The 8,825-nt window shown below is 41.1% G+C and overlaps 1 protein-coding gene across 5 annotated transcripts; it reads left to right on the top strand.

The window, feature by feature from the left end:
* On the top strand, nucleotides 1-6,895 carry gpr184 (G protein-coupled receptor 184). Of its 5 annotated transcripts, none has more exons than XM_088627288.1 (3): nucleotides 1-473; nucleotides 2,980-3,032; nucleotides 4,658-6,895. In XM_088627288.1, the coding sequence occupies exon 3, from the start codon at nucleotides 4,785-4,787 to the stop codon at nucleotides 5,760-5,762; it is 978 nt and encodes a 325-aa protein (XP_088483414.1). In that variant the 5' UTR covers nucleotides 1-473; nucleotides 2,980-3,032; nucleotides 4,658-4,784; the 3' UTR covers nucleotides 5,763-6,895. The 5 variants fall into 5 exon arrangements, with proteins under 5 accessions (XP_088483414.1, XP_088483416.1, XP_088483413.1 ...); XM_088627291.1 differs by lacking the exon at nucleotides 1-473 and adding an exon at nucleotides 1,929-2,846; XM_088627290.1 differs by lacking the exon at nucleotides 2,980-3,032 and having other exon boundaries at nucleotides 1-272.
* Nucleotides 6,896-8,825: the final 1,930 nt, after the last annotated feature.

Genomic DNA, 8,825 nt, shown 5'->3' on the forward strand with positions numbered 1-8,825 from the left:
CCAGAGGTCCACCCAGGGTGGAATGCAATGAGGTCATGTTTCTTGTGGTGAATGGAGGCTTGTGGTTTCTGAAGCCCTAGCTGATGTCTCTTTGTCACATGCACTGAGCTCTGTGTATCTCCCAGCTTCCTCTCCAGACACGGGAGCTGTTAGTCACACCCCTGCAGTCTGCGCATACAGCAATGCCTCCATCTTCTCTCTGTATACTCTCTGGCTGTATCTCCCTCCCTTGTGTTGGCACACTGCTGTCGATCAAAAGGTCATTCTGACTGGTAAGCCTTGTCAGTAAAGACAAAACAACCAAGCGATAAAGGCTTTAACTTTGTTTTGCTGCTGATATACAGTATAAGGAATTTTAATTTGGATTCAGGTGTTGGTGTTGGATCCTGTTTCATTTTACATATTGTGGGATCCGAGTTGTGTGGGATTTCTTTGCTGGGACAGAAAACCTCCTTTCATTCATGCATGGAAATGTGAGTACCAACGTACCCTAAAGCTCCAAAAACTCTTCTTTTACTTTAAGTTTTTCTGAATTGTTTTTTAAACTGTTGTCCGTGCCCAGTACCCCTGCTCTTACTATCCTTCTTGCATAGCCAGTGTTGACTGATACATGTTTGCTAGGTGGGATTTTAATTTGTATTTATACGGTATCATTCCTTTGTGAAAAAGTGAGTAAGTGGAACTTCCTTGAAGATTTCTAAATTTAAATTGATTTCTTCCTGTTTTAGCATTTTTTTCTTGCAAATGGCATTTGGCTGTCTCACTTTACCACGCAGGGATTGAAATAAGTAATGGAATTTCTGTGGAGAAAATAAACCTCATAATCTTATGAGGGTTTGTGCAAAATCTATACACAAAATGTCAACCCTTGAATCTGTATTTGATCACTTTCTTCTCATCATAGCTACTTTTTCATTATTTGCCTTTTTTTTACAAAGCTTTGATTTTTTATATGTATATGAATTCTTATTGCTGCTGTAATTCCTTCATTTTTCTGCTTATTTTGTCATATATTTGGTAAACATTACAAATAGAAATACCCCCTGTTTCAGGAAGAAGTAAATGAAAAGGGCAAACAAGTTGTTGCTGCCCTATAAATGGTCTTGTCTGTTAGCAGTCAGTGACTGGTAGACCTGTCTCAAACTTCCTGTTTCGCCTGCCGCACACGCACTTCAATTTGGACCACAGGCTGTTGAAACACTGCAGCTAAACGAGAACATTTTCTCAAAATTTCATGGGGCTACTGCTAATTTCTTACTCTTTCTCAGTAGGTGTAAAACAAGTTAAAATAATATCATAATTAAGCAAACCCTTCAGTCAGAGGGCTCAAACAGCATGATATAATCACCTGTTCATCGTTTGTTTTAAACGAAATCTTGTTTGAAACAAAAAAATCAAGCAGTCTCCCTGTGTTTCAATGGAATAAAATCTGAAGCACAGGTACACTCGACCACGTGGCACAATCGGAGACCACGCTGGTGAGGATAAGACTTAATTTTAAGTCTTGATGCGTTAGAATGAGCTGCATTACCGATGTGTTAGCAGTACCACCTCAGCTGTGGCATGTTTGTGCCTGTGATCCCTGGCAGTCTCTCCAAGCCCGAAGACAGGGAGTCTCAGGCAGCAGGGACACCTGAGTGTCCTCGGCAGTGGTGGCGCAGTGAGGGTTGCATTTGTCAAGAGGTGGAGCAATTGGAGTGAACCACACTCCGGACATAAATGCCAATAATCTGCACAAACACAGATCCATTATTATTTCTAAAAAAGTAAAAACCTTTGATTTCCTAAAGCTTCTATAATTTGAAACTGAGTTTCATAATCAACTACACAATGCAGCTATGTGTCAAATATATAATTTATATGTGTATTTAGATTTTTTTATATGTTAAAAAGCCAAAATTCCACGGCTCTGAAGATAGAAATACTATACGTCTACATTTCTCCTTTTTCTTCTAAAGATTTAATGTACAGTTTAAAACTGTGTGTACTCCTACCTACACATGACCTTCAGTGTAAGGCTCCACAGATGTTTCCTTACGAGACAGCAAATCAGACAACCTGGAATTTCTTTCCGGCAGTGGAATTGTAGTTTGTTTTTTGCTGAAGTGATTCCCTTGTGTTGATGTAATATGAAACCCATTCTGTGTCACTGTGGAATGAATTGGTGCACAGAGAGACAGAGACAGCAGACCAGTGGTTTGGTCTTGCTGCCGGGAAGTTCCTTGTTCAAGTCCTGAGTACCCCTTGGTAACTCTGCCTGTTAGCCTGAACAAGAAACTGAAGTCCCTTATGTTGCTGAGCTGTGAAACAAGGTCCTTTTTGTGTTGGTGATCTGTAGCCACTATGAATTATGAATAGTTATCCTCTCTGAAGATCTTGGCCCTTGTATGTTGCGTTGGATAAAAGGATCTACTAAGAGGCAAATCATCAACATACACCCCTTGTTATAAAGGACATTGCAGACACATTGGACGAGAGCTGGCTTAAAAATAAGTTTCCTGCTATTTTCCCAAAAATTTCCAGTGAAGTTATTTCTGTCCTTTAGCTAATTGGTGAGAAGAATCATCAGAGACTGCGGCTGCTCATTCAGGTCTGAATGAAGATCTGAAACCATCCCTAGAAATGTTCTGAGTCAGACACAAGCACTCCACAGAGCCAGCTCAAGCAGATGTTTATCTCAGTTACGCACACAGAATAGATACGCACGTGGAATCAGCGTAACAGCGTGTTTACTGCCTGTCTGCTCTGAGGTCTGCCTTCCTTTGTGGCCAAGTCAGTATTGCATGAATTCAGAAACACAACAGTTGTCTACGGAAAGGGCTACATGTCTTGGTGTCAGTAATCTGGTAAGTACTTATAGTACTTACAATTTAAAACAAACTTTAAAGGCTACGGCACACAGAAAAAAAAATATTGAATGTAGTGATAAGCTTTGTCAACCAAATGAAACATATTCCTGTGTTGTTGACAATTGTGCAGGTTGCTCCAGATACCCTCCTGCCCAGCTGTCTTTGTTTTAGATGACACACAAAGTGAGTATTTCTGTTGAAAGGGGAAAGTAATATTAATTTGGCTACTTTATTTCTACTTTGTTCCTATAACACTATAACTAGTGTTATATAAACTAGTGGGCTGAAAAAGGGTGTGGGATCTCCTGAAGGTACTGTTATCTCATGTGATTTCCATTTTCTCATGTGACTTTATGAACGGTGATCACAGCAGATTTGTACAGTATTTTTGCTGATCCACATGCACTTATTTCCTTTGCCATGGTTCCTCGCAGCTTGTATCAGCTTTCTTGTGCCTTAACATGGTTTGACCTTGATATCCAAATTGCTCTGCGTTTACCCTAGTAAATATGTGTAAAGAAACATAGTCCTAACCCCTGGGGCCAGTAGATTGACCAAGCAGAAGAACATTCAACAGATCTATAAGAATGATCACTTCAAATATTAATTTTTCTTTTTGTTATTTTACTCATAAAGTTCCCCACCCGCTCTGAAACTCATTGTGTTCAATGACAATTTTAGGGGTTTTCCAAAACTAAATCGAACAGATTGCATCTGAGCTCATTCCATAGTTTCCCTTGAGCAGAGGTGTGTTACTCAAGTAACTCATGATATTTCGATCAAATAGAGTCTGTGGGCAAGGTGTGCTCTTTTTCTCAGTAGGAAATATTTTTTTGTTCTTAGAACTGCACATGCTGTAGTAAGAAGGGAAGAGTTGTGTAAATGTCTGCATGCTCCATAAGGTTCCTCTTTCCCGCATTCTGCATGTGGCGCTGTGTTTCCAAGCTGAGTCCTGGGCGTGTGCTCTTGTAGAAGCAGTTTATCTATGAACTCACATCCTAAATGGCTTGAGTGCTCATTTGGAAACTCCTCAAAATCTTTCACCTAATGACTTTCATGTGAACTTGCAAAACGCAGCAGTTATGTGGTTATATGTCATTTTAGGATAAACTAAAATACCCTTTTAGTTCTCGTTTTAATCAGTAGTTTTTGTATTTTGTGAAGATGAATGACTCTGAATGCCTAAAGCAAGTCACTATGCATTTTACTGATTTTGTATTTCTTCCTGTTTTAAGGAGTGGCATATACCAGTAAAATGTGAGCAATTAATAAATTGCACTTTCAAGACTGTTACAGGGTTACTTTAGCAACTGCATCATCTATCTGACCACATTGTAAACATTTGTGAGTGGAGTTCCTGTGGTATTCAGTTGGTTCATAAGTGCTGTCTTTTTTTGCGACAGTCACGCTGGTGATGTTGGTTCAGAAATGTGAAGATAGAATCTTATTTATTTTTGTTGTTGCGAGTCATTGGTGATGAAACTATGACATTCTTCACAACTTCTCTTTTGTGGTGCCAGTGGATCTTGTTACTAATGCCAAAATGTGAATTGTGATGAAAAAACATTAATGCAAACCCATCAACTGGAAATCATTACAGATAACACTGTTTTGTAGGGAGCCACTCTAGTTATGTCTTTTTACTTGAATGTGAACTTCAATTTATATCATCCTTATTTGCTTTCTTAAGCTGATTTTATTTTTTATTTTCAATGTCTCCAAAAAATATAAACCTTGCAAACCCATCAATGGAAAGTAAGTGTATGTCAGGGTGCCCATGTGACAATGTGCTGTTCTGTTTTTTGCAGGATGCTGACTTTTATTAACACCTATGTGCACTGAGGAGCCTTTACTACAGAAGAGCAAAGACTACTTTCGAAGAGCCTAGTTCCAGCCGTTAGTGGCCCTAAAACTCTTACTGTTAGAACTCACATCATGAACACCACTGACAACAGAACGTGCCCAATTACTTTTGGCCCCATTAGCAATGTGCTGATGTCTATCTACATTGTGGTGTTTGTAATCGGCGTCCTGGCCAACCTCTTGACCTTGGGACCCATCATCCAGCAAGTGCGCAGCCACAATGTCCTTGGGGTGTACCTGCTGAACCTCTCTATCTCTGACCTGCTCTACATATTCACCATGCCACTATGGATCTACTACTACCACATGGACCACAATTGGGGTCTGGGGCACTTTGCGTGCCATCTGGCAGGCTTCCTCTACTACTCCAACATGTACGTCAGTATCTACCTGTTGTGCTGTATTTCCATTGACCGCTGCTTGGCAGTCACCTACCCGCTGCGCGCCAAGGCCTTCCGCCGGAGTCGCTACGCATGGCTGGTCTGTCTGTCGGTGGCTGTGTGCGTGATGGGACTGCACCTGATCATGATCCTAGTCAACCACAAGGAGGACGGCCAGAACGAGCGCTGCTACGAAAGCTACCCCCTCACCACCGCCATCGCCCGTTTCAACTTCCTGCGTGTGGCCTTTGGTTTCCTGGCACCCCTGGTCATCCTGATCTTCTGCTATACCCGCATCTTCCACAAGGTGCGGCGCAGCAGTGTGGAGGACCGGGGCAAGCGCAAGGTCAAGCTGCTGTCCATCGGCGTCATTGTCATTTTCTCCTTCTGCTTCGCCCCGTACCACATCCTCCTTTTCCTGCGCACCCTCGTTTTCTCCCTCTACAAAGAGGGTAGCTGCACTTTCGAGAACCACGTGCACATCTATTTCACAACCTCCCTGGCTATGTCCAGCCTGAACAGCGTGGTGGACCCTGTGCTGTACATGCTGGTCAGCAATGGCATTTTGGAGGACATGCGTCACTTCTGCTGGCAGAAAGTTCCTTTGGGACGCAAGAGCATCACCTCACCCCCTCTCTCTCCCACCAACATGACCTCCTTCACCCTTTGAGGCCTGTTGCTGTCCAGTCTGTGAGACTGCCTGCAACCTATAGCCCACCTGGAGCTGGCAGCACAAATCACTTGGTGCTGCTCAGTTCCTCTTTAGTTTTCCCCTTAAACGTTTGCTTGAGTTTAAGGGTGTTGTATAGAGCTTCTGACGACCCTTAGTTATAAGGAGATACCTTGGACTTTAAAAAACACACTCAAGGGTGTATTTCATACTTCCTGATGCTTTGTGCAGACTGCTACAAAAAGAAGGATTTCTCAATGTTAAGCTGCAAGTAAATTAATGCTGTTTGCTGGAAAAAAGACAGTGAGATATTGTCTGTCTCTACTTACATTCATTGCTGTGTCTGCCCCATGGTGGTAAAACAGTGTTCTAATGCAAATGAGTAGAAGCATCCGCCTGCGATTTTAGCACATGTAATTATTTATTACCTGGGGTAACATAGTGATACTGGTGATGGTGATGTTAAATAACATAACAAAAGACAGTATTTCTCCAACCTAATACTGGTGTTTTTTTTAATGTAGTTCTTACACGTTTATACATAAACTTATTGTTTAATGCTGATTATCCACAGGTTTCCTGATTTTACAATGGTTATAAAAGACCTTTTGTGGATGGAGCCAAATTGAGAGCTGCTTGAAGAATTGCACACAGCCATGTGAATGATACGAAAATGTCAGGGATTGTGCTTCTGGGATTTGTTGTTTGGAGGGTACAGCACTGGATCTTTTATTAACAGAAAAATGGTTTAATTAATTAAAGGGGTTTGTCTGAAAGGTAAAATGTGCTCCTTCTTTGATCCAAACTGATTGTTGCCTGTATGGCCTTCCAAGAGTGGTAAATGGCCATCTGGCATTTTTTTCACATTCTAAACACTGTGCCAATCATAACCTTTTTACTAAAGCAAAAAAAGTAACATTCGCACTTATCTTCACTTTTGAGTGTAATGAGGTCTGTAATAAGTCTGTATATAAAGTTCATGTAAGCTTTAACCATAGTGCACTTTCTACAATGGAAAAGTAACATATTTTCCAAATGGCAAAGCTAAGAAAACATGTAGTACTAAAGGGTGAAATGTTTGTATTGTTTAAAGATGCTGACTATTTTTTTAATAAAGTTTCTCACTAAATATTTTCACTGTGGAGTGTTTGAGAGCTCAGGGAAGGGCTGCTCCCTTGTCCTCTGTCTGTGTCTCAGAGCTGTGTGATAAATGGACATTTCCGCAGACTCTCGACTCATGTAAGACGCTGGGAATCTTAGGTTAACTCTTGCCAAAATTATTCCTTTCCCATCCCCATTATAACCGCTGTCCTGCATACTTCACGGAACTGTTGTTGTTTGCCTCCCTGCTGTTGATTAGTTTAGTATTTTCCTGTGTAGTTGAGATACAGAATGATTAGCTTTTCCTTTACTTCACATTATGTATTGTGAAATGGTGAGTTATATACCCAACGTGCTTCACAGGCAGGGAAGGCCTTTGCACATGTGCAGATTCACAGGCATGTCAGTCACAGTGCAGAACTGTATTTGCTTCACCTTTGACTTTCACCTAAGATACACCAGCTCAGGCTTTTCTCCATGCAGTTTGACAAAAACAAGCAAAAGCAGTCTGCCCACTCTGGCATGTGTTAGTAATCCCCCCCTGAAAGGATGCCTCTGTAGGTATAAAGGGACAACTGTACTGCAAAGGTGCAGCTGTGTTCCATAACCTTTTGCTTTGTTGTCAATTCATTGTTTTGGTATTGTTCTGCTAAGGAAATCCGGCATCTGAAAATGTGAAACACTATTCCTGTTCACGTTGTATTTTCCATGTGCGTAACCAGACAAGGACAGACTTTAGTTTGCATAGCCATTGAGAGGTTTGCTTTTCTTTAAAGACTTAATAACACAGGTCTCCCTGATGTGTGCACCACAGATCACCGCACTTGTTTTTACCTTTTTGTATATTTAAAATTTAGAAGAAGACAGATCATTTCCAATCTGCTGGAGTGCATTAGAGAAGCTTGGACAATTTATACATGACTGTTTGTTGCTACATTAACTTCTCTTTATTATTGCATTTGCAACAAATGAAATAGAGAGTTTAATAAGCATATGAGCCCAGTAATAAATCTTCTCCTTTACGTGGGTCCTCACACTCTCATTGTTGCATGGCATGCCTCCTAATGAGCTGAGACTTTGAGTGGATTTTAATTCTGGCTGACAACAGAGGGCAGGTCTTGACTAAGTCTACTGCATCAGGCTTTCAATTTCTCTTCGATGCAGTGGGTCAGAACTGTGCCAGCCCCAAATTAATGAAATTCAGCAGACACCTGAAGATAAGGCAACGACACATGAACCTATATTCATAATGAAAACTTCTGAGTGTGTGACAGTCTGATTTGTTTTGCCTTTTTAGTATCTGGACTGTAGCAGATAAGACATTGCTCCAGGCTGAACTGTGGAGACTTGGAACAGCATGCCTGAGGCCTCTCCTGTCTGTCCTGTCTTACGGGATTGTTCCTATGGAAAGGCAGGCTGCTCTCCAGCCCACTAAATTATGCAGTCAAACAGGTGAAGACCACTGTTTTTTTATTTTTGTCCAAAGGCTGCTGCAGGTTAAAGGGGGAATGTTAAAATAGATGTCTTTGTCAAAGAAGGGGTTCCCAGTCAGAAAAAAAAGGTGAATAGAATATCTTACTGTTCTGAGAAAGCAGGGAGAAGGCATTTCTTCTTTTACCAGTTTAATTGTTCCCCTGGTACAATCCTCCAAGCCTGGCAGCACTTGCACACCTCTCCCACAGTGAAGGCCAGTGACAAAGGAGTTTAAATAGAAGCTCACATTCACATAGATAGATGAGAGCCGTTTCATTGTCGGGCCATCGTACAGCCTGGGTGGCCTGTCTCTTTGTCTGCTCTCTGAATTCAATCTTACTGAGGAATCATTTTTTTCTTTGATGTGTTTCTCTTAAGACTTCTCTTTAGTATTTTCTTTCCATTGGATGCTGTAACTTTGTGTTATTTTTTTTCTTATTAATGAATTGTATGAAGGAGGAGGTGTAAATATTTGAGAAGCAATCTAAT

This window comes from Lepisosteus platostomus, chromosome 4 (assembly GCF_059453375.1).
Source record: "Lepisosteus platostomus isolate fLepPlt1 chromosome 4, fLepPlt1.hap1, whole genome shotgun sequence".
Lineage (NCBI taxonomy): Eukaryota > Metazoa > Chordata > Actinopteri > Semionotiformes > Lepisosteidae > Lepisosteus > Lepisosteus platostomus.

What these genes read in the sequence shown, in the direction of transcription:
- gpr184 (XM_088627288.1), top strand. Translation starts at nt 4,785, where the DNA reads ATGAACACCACTGACAACAGAACGTGCCCAATTACTTTTGGCCCCATT.